The sequence below is a fragment of the Geotrypetes seraphini genome, chromosome 1, assembly GCF_902459505.1.
Source record: "Geotrypetes seraphini chromosome 1, aGeoSer1.1, whole genome shotgun sequence".
NCBI lineage: Eukaryota > Metazoa > Chordata > Amphibia > Gymnophiona > Dermophiidae > Geotrypetes > Geotrypetes seraphini.
This window is the reverse complement of record NC_047084.1, coordinates 126,565,858-126,581,070: the sequence shown is the minus strand read 5'-3', so window position 1 is coordinate 126,581,070 and position 15,213 is coordinate 126,565,858. Positions and strand designations below refer to the sequence as shown.

At 48.2% G+C, this 15,213-nt stretch overlaps 1 protein-coding gene across 3 annotated transcripts in view; it reads right to left on the bottom strand.

Moving 5' to 3' along the window:
- Window positions 1-15,213, bottom strand: part of USP53 (ubiquitin specific peptidase 53) — a 262,672-nt gene that overhangs the window by 130,170 nt on the left and 117,289 nt on the right. For all 3 annotated transcript variants that reach the window (XM_033938073.1, XM_033938084.1, XM_033938093.1), the window contains 2 exons: window positions 10,647-10,818; window positions 8,611-8,742 (listed from right to left, as the gene is read on the bottom strand). In XM_033938073.1, the coding sequence (XP_033793964.1) occupies window positions 8,611-8,742; window positions 10,647-10,818 (304 nt within the window). The remainder of the gene's footprint in view (window positions 1-8,610; window positions 8,743-10,646; window positions 10,819-15,213) is intronic.

Below are 15,213 nucleotides of genomic sequence, written 5' to 3'. Positions count from 1 at the left end.
TAGTACCCTGCCCCTCTCTATCTTCTCAGTCCCTCTCCTATATCCCTTCTTTGTAGTTCCTTTCCTCTCAACCTCTGAAAACCGTGCCGAGCTCTGCGCATGCGGAGATGGTGCAGTATACAAACCTAAGGTTTAGTTTAGTTTAGCCAGGCACCCACTGGAACCAGAGGGGGTGCAGGCAATGAATCATTGGGGAGGATGGGCTGCAAGAAAAGCGGCAGAGGGATTTAGCGCCGCCCCCCCCCCCCCCCCCGACGGGCTCCCCGAAAGCACTGCATGCAGTGAAAGAAACGTCCCCGGGAAAACCCAGAAGACAGGAAGGCAGCAGCCACACGGCCAGTGCAGAACCTGTGTAAATCCCGCAGACACCCCCTAGCAGTGCTGCCTCTAACCACCTGACGAGTATGATCCTCAAGCAGGCGGGGCACCTTAGAGGCTGTCAAAGTCTGAACCAACTTATCTAAATCCTCTCCAAACAAAAAAAGACACAGGGGCAGGTGCACAGGGAACTGGTGTGTGGGGGGGAAATGGAGGGGGAGGGAATGCTGCTTTGGACAGACAGATAGAGGGAGGAAGGGAGACAGAAAGAAAAAAAGAAAGACACAGGGAACTGGTGTGGGGGGAGGGAAATGGAGGAGGAGGGAATGCTGCTTCAGACGGACAGACAGAGGGAGGAAGGGAGAAAGACACAGGGGCAGGGAGATACACAGAAAGACAAACAGACAAAGGGGGCCAGGGACAGAGACAGACAGAAAGAAAGACAGCGGGAGTCGCGTCAGGAGGGGTGCGGGATGCCGCAGAGGGAACTTTTCCAATGGGTGCAACTGGGCGGCTGTCAGGAACCTATGATCAGGGGCAGAGCAAGGTAAGTGTATCATAGGGATAAAAAAGGAGGAGGGGGGAGAAAAAGGAAGGGACGCCTACTGCTGGACAGGGGGAGAAGGAAAGAGGTGCTGATGGACAGGGGGGGTGAAGAAAAAGAAACGGAGGCCTAATGTTGGACAGGGGGAGAAGGAAGGTGCTGCTGGACAGGGGGGAGGAAAAACAAAGGGAGAAGGGCTGCTGCTGCATAAGGAGAGCTGTGAAGGGGTGGTGGTGGACACAGGGGAGGTAAAAGGAAGGGAGAATGGACAGGGGGAGCAGGCAAGGGGTGCTGATGGACAGCCAAGGAAAAAGAAAGACAGAAAGAAAGAAAGCGGCTAAGAAGAGAGAGAGAAAGAAATAAAGAGAGAGAGACACACACATATATTCTAGCACCCGTTAATGTAACGGGCTATAAGACTAGTATATATATATATATATATATATATATATATATCCCATGACAAGCAGGCAGCATATTCTCGCCATGTGGGTGACGTCATCCACGGAGCCCCGTCGCTGATTGAAAATCTCAAAGTTTGCTAGTGCTGCCCACTAAAACAAACACATTTGGTACCATAAATCCACAGATGTCCTTAACAGAAATTATTCAGGTTTCAAATAGTTTGGTACCAACAAACAAATTCCTGAAATCTTAATATAAATCAAATATGTATAGAAGCCCTACATTCACCATTCCTTAACAGACAGATGTCTGTAACGAAAAGGAATCAGTATAATCTTTCATGGTTCAAATCATTTGGCACCATAAAAAATGAAATATGTTCATTAATACAGATAGCAAAGGACAAAAGCTTCCTCATTAATAAAAAATAAAACTTTTTATAAGTAAAACATTCAGTTATACCAATTCGTATATTCTCCCCCAAAATACACATGTCTAGAGTCCCCACTGGGAAGAACATAAGCAGTGCCCTGCTGGGTCAGACCAGAGGTCCATCATGCCCAGCAGTCCGCTCACGCAGGTACCCATCAGGTCCATGACCTGTATAGTAATCCTCTATCTATACCCTTCTATCCCCTTTTCCTTCAGGAAATTATCTAATCCCTTCTTGAACCCCAATACCGTACTCTGTCCTATCACACCTTCTGGAAGCACATTCCAGATTTCCACCACCCTTTGGGTTAAGAAGAACTTCCTAGCATTGGTTCTGAATCTGTCCCCTCTTAATTTTTCTGAATGCCCTCTCGTTCTTGTAGTTTTTGAAAGTTTGAAGAATCTGTCCCTCTCCACTTTCTCTATGCCCTTCATGATCTTGTAAGTTTCTATCATGTCCCCTCTAAATCTCCGCTTTTCCAGGGAAAAAGAAGCCCAATTTTTCTAATCTTTCAGCATATGAAAGGTTTTTCATACCTTTTATCAATCATGTCGCTCTTTTCTGGACCCTCTTGAGCAGGGGTGCCCACACTTTTTAGGCTTGCGAGCTACTTTTTAAATGACCAAGTCAAAATGATCTACCAACAATAAAATTTTAAAAAAACACAAAGCACACTGTACGCATAGAAAATGTTAATCATCATTCCTATTCCAGGGTTTTTCAAAGAGGTCAAAGCTGATGACTCTATGCACTATCACCTCAGTAACAACCATACAAAAATAGACAAATATACCCCCCTCCCTTTTTACTAAACCACGATAGCAGTTTTTAGCGCAAGGAGCTGCGCTGAATGCTCAGCGCTGCTCTCGACACTCATAGGCTCCCTGCGCTAAAAACCTCTATTGCGGTTTAGTAAAAGGGGACCATAGTGTAAAATATAGACAGCACATATAAATTCAGACACATTTTGATCACTAAATTTAAAATAAAATCATTTTTCCTACCTTGTCTGGTGATTTCATGAGTCTCTGGTTGCACTTTCTTCTTCTGACTGTGCATACAATCTTTCTTCCCTTCTTTTAGCCTGTATGCTTCCTCTCCTCCAGACCTCATTCCTTCCCCCAACTTTTCCTTCCTCTTCCCTGCCCTTTCTTTCTCTCTGCCTCCCTTTCTTTTTTTTCTGTTTCTCTTCTTTCTTTCTGTCTCCCTGCCTGCCCTTTTTCTTTCTTTCTCCCTGCCCTCCCCCAAGCCACTGCCACTGCCATTGCCATCGGGGACCAGGACCCAAACGCCACCAATAACAGGCCCCAAGCTCTCCCTGCTTCGGCCAACCAGCATTCCTCTCCCCGACGTCAATTCTGCCATCGGGAAGAGGAAGGCTGATCAGCCCAAGATCGCGATCGACCTATTAGGGGAAATGCTGCCGGGTCCTGCCTTCGCGGAAACAGAAAGTAGGCAGGACCCGGCAGGAAGAAGAACAAATGCTTGTCTCCCGCATTAGCCCATAGCGAACGCTTGCTTCAGGGATCTCAACATGTGCGTGCCGGCTTCCCTTCTCCCCTCCCCCACGGACATAACTTCCGGTTTCGGAGGGAAGAGAAGAGAAGCCGGCACGCACACGTTAGAGCCCGGAGCATAAGTTCGCTACGGGCTGAAATCTCCAAGCCGGTTTTTTTAATGTTCTGCAGCGGCAGATGAGAGCTGGGCGGACCGCCCAGCTAAAAGGCCCTAGGGAGAACACTGGGAGGAATGCTGATCGCCCGTAGATCAGGACGGCAACACGAGTCTATCACGGAGCCCGGGATGGGCTCCGCGATCGACTCACGTTGCCTTCCTGAGCTACTGGTCGATCGCGATCGACGTGTTGGGCACCCCTGCTCTTGAGTATCGCCATATCCTTCTTAAGGTACGGCGACCAATATTGGACGCAGTATTCCAGATGCGGGCGCACCATCGCCCGATACAATGGCAGGATTACTTCTTTCGTTCTGGTTGTAATACCTTTCTTGATAAAACCTAACATTCTATTCGCCTTTTTAGAGGCCGCTGCGCACTGTGCCGATGGCTTCATTGTCTTGTCCACTATTACCCCCCGAAGTCCTTTTCTAGGGTAATTTCACTCATTACCAGCCCTCCCATCGTATAGCTGTACTTCGGGTTTCTGTTTCCTACATGCAAGAATTTACATTTCTCTACATTAAACTTCATATGCCATCTCGTCGCCCACTCTCCTAGTTTGTTCAGGTCCCTTTGTAAATCTTCACAGTCCTCTTTAGTCCTAACTCCACTAAACAGTTTGGTGTCGTCTGTGAATTTTATTACTTCACACTGTGTCTCTGTTTTTAGATCATTTATGAATACATTGAACAGCAGCGATCCGAGTACCGACCCCTGTGGAACACCACTTGTGACCCTCCTCCAGTCAGAGTAGTGGCCCTTCACTCCTACCCTTTGCTTCCTACCCGTCAACCAATTTTTGATCCACCCCATGGTTCTTCAGTTTCTGTAGTAGGCGCTCATGGGGTACCTTAGAAACATAGAACATGACAGCAGAAAAGGGCCACGGCCCATCTAGTCTGCCCACACTAATGGCCCACCCCCTAACTACCTCCATGAAGAGATCCCACATGCCAATCCCATCTTTTCTTAAAATCTGGCACGCTGCTTGCCTCAATTACCTGTTGTGGAAGATTATTCCAGTGATCAACCACCCTTTCGATGAAGAAATATTTTCTGGTGTCGCCATAAAATTTCCCACCCCTGATTTTCAACGGAGGCCCTCTTGTTGCCGTGGGTCCTTTAAGGAAAAAGAGATCCTCTTCCACCTCGATACGGCCTGTGACATATTTGAACATCTCGATCATGTCTTCCCTCTCTCTGCGTTCCTCGAGTGAGTACAGCTGCAACTTACCCAGTCGTTCCTCATACGGGAGATCCTTGAGTCCTGAGACCATCCTGGTGGCCATTCGCTGAACCGACAACTCTCCGCACATCTTTTTAATAATGCGGCCTCCAGAATTGTATACAGTATTCCAGATGGGGGGCTCACCATGGATCTGTACAACGGCATTATGACCTCAGGCTTACGGCTGACGAAACTTCTATGGATACCTTGTCAAATGCGTTTTGGAAATCTAAGTATAATAATAATAATAATAATTTTATTTCTTACTAGTCTTTAAGCCCGTTACATTAACGGGTGCTAGAACATATGTGTGTGTGTCTGTCTTTATTTCTTTCTCTCTCTCTCCTTAGCCGCTTTTTTTCTTTCTGCCTTTCTTTTTTCCTTGGCTGTCCATCACCACCCCTTGCCTGCTCCCCCTGTCCATTTTCCCTTCCTTTTACCTCCCCTGTGTCCACCACCACCCCTTCACTGCTCTCCTTATGCAGCAGCAGCCCTTCTCCCTATGTTTTACCTCCCCCCTGTCCAGCAGCACCTCTTTCCTTCTCCCCCTGTCCAACATTAGTCCTCCGTTCCTTTTCTTCAACCCCCCTGTCCATCAGCATCTCTTTCGTTCTCCCCCTGTGCAACAGGTGCTAGAGTAGACGACTTGTTTTTTTTTTCCTTTCTCTCTCTGTGCTTGGATGCTGTCTGTCTGTCATTCTTTCTGTCTGTGTCTCTGTCTTGCGCCATGCCTGCCTATCTCTCTGTGGCCCCCTTCTCTTCCCCGGCATGATTGGTGTGTGCCCCCAGAACACCCTTCCCCCCAAAGCAGCCCCGTTTCCCAATGCCCCTGCCCCCTTTTGTGCCATGCCTGCCTGCTCCGTGGCCCCTTTCTGTTTCCCCCCTATGATTGCTGTCTGGCCCAGGAAACCCCTCACCCCAAAGTAGCCCCCTTTCCCTCTCCCCTTGTTGAGCCATGCCTGCCTGTTCTGTGATCCCCTGCCCATGACTGCTATGTGCCCCCAGCACACCTCTACCCCCAAAGCAGCCCCTTTCCCTCTTCCCCTGCTTGCCTGCCATGCCTGCCTGCTCCCTGTGCATCAGCATCAGCATTTCCCTCCCCCTCACCTGTTCCTTCGTAGCAGCATGGAGATAAAACGGCTCCCTTAGTTATTTGCTGGATTTTTTTTAAGTTTAAAGATGCCTACACGGCTCCTCTCACGATCCGGCCTGCGTCGGAAGCCTTCTCTGACACAGGCCAAAATCGTGAGAGGAGCCACGGCGGCAGTTTTAAACTTAAAAAAAAAAAAAGCACCGAAATAAGGGAGCCGTTTTCAAAGCCGCCGCCGCGGCTCCTCTCATGAGCTGCACTTATATTATGTCGGAAGATGAGAGAGGAGCCGCGGCGACGGCGGCAGATTTCAAATTAAAATAATTTATGCGGCCAGCCGGCTCCCTCGATACCCTCCCCCCCCTTTCCCTTTCCGCGGTCCGTCTGGCTGCGTTATTCTCTCCCTCATTCTCAAACCGTCCGTGCCAGCTGAAGTGGGAGTGGGGGGGACTCAGCACCGGCTGGGCGACTCGAGCCGCCGGCCCCCAGGAGCTCGAGGCCGACGGCGGACATGGCTTGCGTTGCCGAGTTTGGTGACGTACAACCCGCGCATGCGCACTAAAAAAAACCCGACAGATCAGGGAACACGGTTTTTTTAGTGCACATGCGCGGCCTAGCATTTTATTATATTAGATTTACCGCTATATCATAAGTTCAAAGCGGTTTACAATGAGAGCACTGCTGAGAGAGTTCAAGTTTCAAGTTTATTAGGATTTGATATACCGCTTATCAAGGTTATCTAAGCGGTTTTTACAATCAGGTACTCAAGCATTTTCAAGCAGTATTTACAAAAGGAGGCATATGTTTACAACAAGATACATATGTTTGGAGCTGGAAATAGGATACAAGCTTTGGAGTCAGAAGACTTGGATACATAATCTTTGGAATACGATATCTCAGATACACAGGCTTGGAACAGGGTACATATGAAAGGGACAACTGAATGGGCGGTTGCAAGAAGATATAGGCAAAGAGAATACAGGAGAAGTAATGTGGAGCAAGGAGATTTGGGTCAAGTTACAGAACGAAGGCATAATCATAATGAGAATACAGGGAATAAGATATCTCAGATACATAGGCTTGGAGCAGGGTACATATGAAAAGGACAACTGAATGGGCGGTTGAAGGGAGATACCGGCAAAGAGAATACAGGAGAAGTAATGTGAGGAAATAAGTTTTGGGTCAAGTTACAGAACGAAGGCATATTCATAAGATACAAGAGATCAGAGCTGTCTATGGGGTCCCCTTTGTCCATCCGTTTGTTAATTCCTTCGAAGTGCAATAAGTTCGTTAGGCACGATCTTCCTTAGCAGAAATGGCTTGTTTTCATCAGTTTATTCCTTTCGAGATGCTCATCGATGTTGTCTTTTATCAGCGCTTCCGCCATCTTCCCCGGAATTGAAGTCAAACTTACTGGTCTGTAGTTCCCCAGGTCACCTCTCGATCCTTTTTTAAAGATGGACATAACATTTGCTATCTCTTCCAATCCTCCGGGATCACGCCTGTTTGCAGGGATAGATTACAAACCTGCTGAAGTAGTTCCGCTATTTCCTCCTTTAGTTCTTTCAATACTCTAGGGTGGATTCCGTCTGGGCCCGGAGATTTGTCAGTTTTTAATCTATCTGCTTGTGTACGTCTTCAAGGCTTACCTCCATGGATGTTAATTTTTCTGCTTGATCTCCTTTGAAGATTTTTTCAGGTTCCGACACGTTGGATGTGTCCTCTTTTGTAAATACTGACGAAAATAACATTTTTGTGCCTCACTCACCGTGTCCTTGAATAAAGACTAGGCTTGCTCTACAGTCTGCGATTTCTTTGAGCTGTTCCTAAGTTTCTTCCTTACCATTACTCTCATCGCTTCGTAGTCTCCTTTCTTGAAGTTAAAAGTTGTCGCTGTGGTTCTCTTTCTCTTCGATATTCCTACTTCAACTTTGAACATGATCATTTTGTGATCACTGTTTCCCAACAGTCCCATTACTTCCACTTCCTTTGCAGGTCCTCTTAGCCCATTAAGGATTAGATCTAGAGCGGCATTCCCTCTCGTCGGTTCTCTGACAAGCTGCTCCATGAAGCAGTTCTGTATAGCCTCCAGGAATCTGGTCTCCCTAGCGCATTGTGAGTTTCCAAAACTCCAGTCTATCCTGGGATAGTTGAAGTCTCCCATAATAATCGTGTTACCGCTTTTGCATTCTATAATATTTGCAATAGGCTCCTTGCATGAACCCCCCTATCCAAATTTACAGACAAATTTTTAAGGCCTTTTTGTTTTTCAGATTCCTTCATATACTAAGGTGAAATATGGCCATATCGAACTTAAAAAGAAATCTTAAAAAGTCAACTTTTTCCAACTTCCTTTTATTACCTAAATTAGTTAAAATTTGGAATTACTGGCAGATTGCATGGGTTTTGCAAGGGAAAGTTAATGTGTTTTGTTTCTCTATGCTTTTTTGTAAACTACCTAGGTTTAGTTGGTATACAAATTTTAAAATAAATAAAATTTATGTATACATGATTTTATGTGGTAAATAAATTTTGCATTGGAGTGTTGGACCCCTATTCTGATCTACTGTTTTTTTTGTAGATTGGCTACCCATTTGTTTTTTGGTAATCTAAGGAAACACTTCTTTACCGAAAGGATGGTGGATGTGTGGAATAGTCTCCCGGTAGAGATGATGGAGATGAAGAGTGTGCCTGAATTCAAGAAAGCGTGGAACAGGCACATGAAATCACTTAGGGATAATGGATTCTGCAGATGGGCAGACTGGATGGGCCACTTGGCCTTTATCTGTCGTCATGTTTCTACTTGTGTTTTCATGACAGAAGAGAGTGTGCCATGTTGTGTCTTCCCTAATAACCAAAGAAATCAAGCAAGTATTGGCATAGTTTAATATATTTGTTCCTTTCAAGGCACATACCTGGTGCTCTGCCACCACTTCCCTGAAAATGGCTCCTACTGAAAACCAAATTGCTGTTTCGGGCATTATAAGGTGCAAATTCATATTCTCTGGTGTGATCTGGCTTCTTAGGGACAGACAGCTTTTCAGCTCCTTTATAAAATAATTTCAAAGTATGAGTCCACGTGAAACCCTTTCCAATCAATGTACATTGGCAAAGGAGACACACATTAAACAAAATAGCCTTCTCCAGGTCAACTGAATTCAATACGTATTTCATTTATAAGGCTGGCTACGCTACTGCGGTTTAACTTTTGGTACCAGGTTTCTATTGATACTTTGAAACCGATTGTTATTTCAAAAGAGAGCTCAATGAAAATTTAAGCAGTACAGTTTAAATTTCATTTTCTAAATGACATATAACCTAGACTAGAAGATTACTTTCTATGGTCATGCAGTTCAATTTCAACATAGTTAACTTTTAATTGACCTCAACAAAGCTTTCTAGCCTCCCCCCCACCCCCCCAAGTAGAGGTTTCTATCATGGCTTGGAGCGCTAAATGCTCCGACACTCAGAATTCTATGAGCGTTGGAGCAGCATTGGAGCATTTAGCAGTCCAGGCTGTGGTAGAAACCTCTACCACAGCTTAGTAAAAGGTGTGTGTGTGTGTGGGGGGGGGGTGTATTTATTTATATAAATTGAAAGCTGGATATCCAGGTAAATCAAAAATTATTTATCCAAGACAGAATCATGCATTCATATCCTTGGGGAGTGGGATTTTTTCTGAAGAAAGACTCAAAGCCAGGGAAAGATGCAACTTCGAACTGGAAAGGTTAGAATAGACCAGTGTCTCGCAAACGTTTTCGAGCCGGGGCACACTAAACCTAGTGTCAATGGCTTGAGAAACCAGGAAGCGCGCCAACGTCAGCGCATACGCAAAGGCCCTTCAAATGGGCCTTGCACTGAGAGGAAAGGCCGGCAGAAAGAAGAGGGGCCGGTGTTGGGAGATTTGTTTACAGAACGTGCCTCTCTTCGCGCAAGGCACGTCCTGTAGACAGTCAGCTGGCGCTGGCATCTCTCCTCTTCTCCCGTGTACCGCGGCACACCTGAAATCTCAGGAGGCACACAGTTTGCGATACACTGGAATAGACTAACAAAGAAATTAGGTTTCAAATCCCACTTCTCACCAATACTTTCTTGGGAAATTGGACAAATCATCTTCCATTGCCTTAGTAGAAAATTAGGATATAAGCAAGTAGTTTGGGGCAGGAACCTATCATACCTGAAATAATGTTGTCAATTCTCTTGATCTAAAATTGAAAAGACAGTCTACAATATTACTACTGGATATACATAGTGTGGTGATAAGTATTCAGCAGAAAAAAAGGTGAGGACAAAAGGACAGTCCTTTTTTTAGGAACACACAATCTTTATTGGAGAATCACACAAAATGGATTGCAGCTTAGCTTATCACAAACAATGTGTCTTCATCAGGAGTTGTTATAAATCCTCTCAAAGGCATGAGATTGACAAACAGTTAATAATAATAACTTTATTTTTCCATACTGCCAACACCCAAAAAGTTCTAGGCAGTTCACAAAGAGGACTGAACATTTCAGTGATAATACAAAGCACTCAAAAAAGCACAATATTCCATTTATAAAACCACAGTATAAAAACTATGACATAGTCTTCAATCAAGTAACCAATTTTTTGAACAAATGAGTCTTAACTGATTTTCTAAAAGTGCAATAAGATGCAGTCTGTTGAATCAGATCTAACCATACTTGAACTTTACCAGCTTGATAGGCCAAACTGAATGATTCACCAGAGCAGCAGGATGCAAAAACCACTTCCAAATATGCAAGGAAAAAAGTATTCAGATACAATATGATCTACTGTGGATAGCATGACCTAGTCAAGTCACAAGGAGTGCTAATGGTAGAAGCAGGATTTGAGCCCTGGCAGCTTCCCTGGTCCTCAACACTTCAAACCCAGAAGTTCTGTTCCCACGTTTGCCCTTTTTAGTCTGCAGATGGGGTTAAAATCTAGTTACCTAAGTCCTCTCCATAGGCTGCCTCCATCTTACTGGGTGACCACTGGATGATATGCCTGAGAGCATCTTCTGTAGACACGGCTGTACCATCAGGATACGCATAGAACAGCAACAAAGGTTGGAAATGACAGCGGATGCACTTGGAAACCACATCTTTCCATTTTGTTCCAACCTGAGGAGAAAGTTCAGCAGAACACAGGATTACGTTTTCAGAGTAGATTCACATAATAGCAATACTTGTTTATCTAAGATAATTAAAACCCTAAGCACGCATGCGCACTCCCACTCACCATTTTCCGTGAGCTGTAGGGCCCTGTGGGCAAGAGTGCGCATGCGCACTTCTACTCCCTCCCTCCCTGTAACTTCGCCGCCATCGTGGCCCCTCCCCCCCCGTGCACCCTTTCCTGGCACGCACGAGAATCTCTCTCTCTCTCCCCCCCGAGGCGGCTATCAGCGGCTGCAGGCCACCGCGGCCGAGCCCAGAGCCAGTGTAGATGGCTGAAGCTTGGCTTGAGGAGGACGAGGAGGAGCTGCGAGAGCTCTGCAGAGGCAGGAGGTGATGGATTCGGGGAAGGGAGTAGGAGAAGGGAGAGATGTTGGACTCAAGTGAGGAAAGGAGAGAGAGATGGATGAGAAGGACAGAGGGGCTACTAGGGGGACCAGGAGAGATGGTAGGGGATAGGGAGAGATAGACTTCAGGGAGTGTAGAGGGGGGCAGGAGAGAGAGATGGTCTTGGGGAAGGACAGAGGGGGACATGAAAGGGAAAGATGGCAAAAGGGATGAAACAGGGTCAAAGAGAGATGGTAGAGGGTGTGAAAGGGGGAAAGGGAGAGATGGAAATGGTAGGACCACTGTTACTTTGGGGCACTGAGGGAGGAAAGGTTGGTGCGTCAGGACTGCTGCCGCCGCCTCGGGTAAGTAAAGATCCTGTCAGGTGATAAATGCAATGGAGGATCTATGAGGGCCAACGGAGAGATTGTTTCAACAAAGCAGTCACGACAATGTGTCGAGACACCGGATCCCGGTTCTAGTTCCACTGGGATGCCAGAATCCAGAGGTATGCGGAGGTGAAGTCTGTCAAAAGGAGTCACGTGAACCGTGGAAGCCATATGGCCCAACAGGACCATCATGAGATGGGCCGGGACCGAGGACAGGAGACACACCTTCTGACAAAGATGGATAAGGGTCTCCTGATGAAGCCGAGGCAAGAAACAGCGAAGACGAAGAGTGTCCAGCTCCGCCCCGACAAACTAGAGGGCCTGGGACGGACACAGCTGGAACTTGGGAAAGTTCACCTCGAAGCCGAGACTTTGAAGGAGAGAAATAGTCCAATTCATTGCCACCAGAACCGCCTGGCGAGACGATGCTTTGATCTACCAGTAGTTGAGGTAGGGAAACACCTGAAGCCCCTGTAGACGCAGGGCCGCGGCAACCACTACCAGGCATTTCGTGAAAATCATCGGGGAGGCCGCAAGGCCGAAGGGGAGAACACGATACTGGAGGTGGAGATTCCCCACCCGGAATCTCAGATACCGGCGAGAAGCCGGATGAATCGGGATGTGCGTATAGGCCTCCTTGAGGTCCAACGAGCACAGCCAGTCCCCTTCGTCCATCAGGGGATATAACGTAGGAAGGGTGAGCATCCTGAACTTTTCTTTGACCAGAAACTTGTTCAGAGCCCGGAGGTCCAGAATCGGACACAGGTCTCCCATCTTCTTGGGGACCAGAAAATACCGGGAATAGAACCCCATATTCAACTGCTCCGGAGGAACCTCCTCAACCGCCCGGAGGCGGAGGAGGGCCTGAGCCTCCCGCAGAAGAAGGGGAAGTTGCGCCCTAGAAGAAGGAAACTCTCTTGGTGGAAGGTCCAGGGGTACGTGACTGAAGTGCAGGGAATACCCCTCCTGGATGATGGAAAGCACTCACAGGTCTTTGGTAAGCCTCTCCCACTGAGGATAGAAATGATGGAAACGGCCCCCAATGGGAAGGGGGGGGCTCCAGGAGGAAGGGAGCCGGCAAGCTCAGACTGGAATTGTCAAAAGGATGGCCCAGGCTTCGCCAGAGCAGGCGGCTGGACCTTAGACGGACACTGCTGCTGGGGTCGCCTCGGGAGCGGGCAAGAGAACGCAGGCATAGATTTCTGCAGGTATCGTCGAGGAGGAATCTTGTACGGTCGAGCCGGAGGAGTCTTCGGCTTGAACCTCACGAGCTAAGCGAACGACCGCTCATGCTCCAAAAGGCGTTTAGTGGCGGCCTCGATGGAGTCATCAAACAGCTCATTCCCCACACACGGGAGATTTGCCAGACGATCCTGAAGGTTAGGGTCCATGTCCACTATCCGGAGCCAGGCCAGGCGATGCATGGCGACCGCAAAGGCTGTGACCTGCGAGGACAACTCAAAGGCGTCGGAAGCCGCCTGAAACATATAGAGACAGAGTTGGGATAGGGTCTCCTGGAGTAGATGGAATTCCTGCCGACAAGGAGCAGACACGTCTTACTGGAAAGAGTGGAGGGCGTCCACACAGTATCGAAGGTAGGACCCGAGGTAAAATTATAGTTGAGAACTCGGTTAGCCATCATTGAGTTCTGATAAGAGACGGCGTCCATCGTATGCCCTTCCCTGCATGGAGGGACAGCAGTGTAGACCTTGGAGGGATTAAAATTATTTTAACGAAGATTCCACTACCAGGGACTGATGTGAAAGCTGCGCATTTTCAAATCCCTTGACTGGGACCATCTGGTAATAGGAATCCATGGAGGGAATGGCAGTGACAGCATAAGGAGTCTCCAGGTTCCGCAGAAATGTCTGCCAGAGCACCTGATGCAGAGGCAAATGGAGAGCCTCAAGGGGCAGATGATGGAGCCCCATCTCTGCCAAATACTCGAGTGTACCTGGATTCGGACTGGAGATCCAGCTTCAGAGCCTTGCCCATGTCTGAGACAAACCGGGTAAAAGAGGAGGTTCGAGAAGAAGACTCCTCCTCCAAAGGTGAAGTAGAGCGAGATCTCGGAGCAGTAGAGAAAGAGGGTGAGACCTCCCTTGAATAATAGGCGGAAGCCTCCGAGTCTCGAGAACGGGACACCGAGGACGTTTTACTGAACTGCCCCAGGGGCGTCGAGGAACGGCCTCGCTGAAGACGACTCAGGGAAGACCCTGGCGTCCGAAGCATCACCATCCAATGCATCGGAGAAGCAGACAGGAAAGATAAGTCGTCCACAGGAGTTTTTAACCTGGACTCAGAAAGAGGTGGGGAAGGAGTCCGGCGAGGCCTCGTACCCAATACCGAAGTCATCAAAGACTCCGCGTGTTTCACAGTCGGGGACTGTCCCCGACGAGGTGGGGATGACCTCTGCCACTTCGAAGGTACAAGGTGCGAGGAGGAGGAAGCCCCAGTCCGGGGTCCCGCCCGGGACACCCGGATCCTCGAATCAGAAGAAGAGGAATCACTTGAGGGCAAGCGGTGGGACTTGCGAGACAAGCCTCGAGGAACCTCGGAGGAAAGCCCAGGCTGGTCAGACTGGGACTGGGTCGGGGTCAGGGTCAGGGTCAGCTGACCCAGAACTGAGGAAATCTGTGAAGTAAGGATAGCTTTAAGCATATCCTCGAACATCGGCACCAAGACCAGCAATGCTGGGGTTGAGGTGCAGCAGTGCGCTCCTTCGGGGGCGACCTCAAGGAAGAGTATTCCCTACGTGAGGAGGCACGCTTAGGACGATGTCTCGAAGAGGCCGACGAAGCAGCACTCGCATGAGACTCCGAGAGAGGCTTCTTTACTGCCACAGCTGTGGAAGCAAGAGGAGACTTACCCGAGGCCGGGGTGGCAGGAGGAGCCAAAGTCGGGGCCTTCGAAGGGGACTTCACTGAGGTCGAGGCCTTCGGAGTCGAGGCCCCCATCGGTGGGGCTGAGGCCGAGGTTGTACTCGCTGTCTCCATGGGGCCAAAAAGCTGGAGGATCTTGGCCACCCACCGAAGAGCCCGGAGCTGGAGAGTAGCACAACGTGGCCAAGACTCTGCGCGATGATCAGCCCCAAGGCACTCCACACACCAACGATGGGGGTCGGTGATGGAGATCACCCGGGCACACTTAGTGCAGTTCTTAAACCTGGATAAAGGCTGGGACATAGGAAAAAATACAGCCACGGCCCTGCGAGGTCAGGCGGCTTAACAAAAAAACGGTAGCCCGGTCGAAAAAAGGAACAAGGAAAAAAATTTTTTTTTTTTTTTTTTTTAAAAACAAGACAAGACACGCTGCACAACAACTCACCCAAAAACAACAATGCAAGCCGTGGTGCAAGAGGCATTACGAATTCATGCAGAGCAAAGAAGCAGGGCTTCTGGCTCTGCAGAAAACTTAGAACCGAGGCCACGCTGAGGAGACGCATGCCCTGAGTCGGGTGGGAGGGGCACTCGCACATGCGCGGTACACTCGCAAGCTTGAAGATCTTCAAGCAAGTCTGCTTGCGAATACGTCCGCTAATGGGTTCCATAGATGACGTCATCCACATGTAGAGAATATGCTGTCTCCTGGGATAACATGTTTCCAAGTCCGTGGTGCGGCGGTTGGT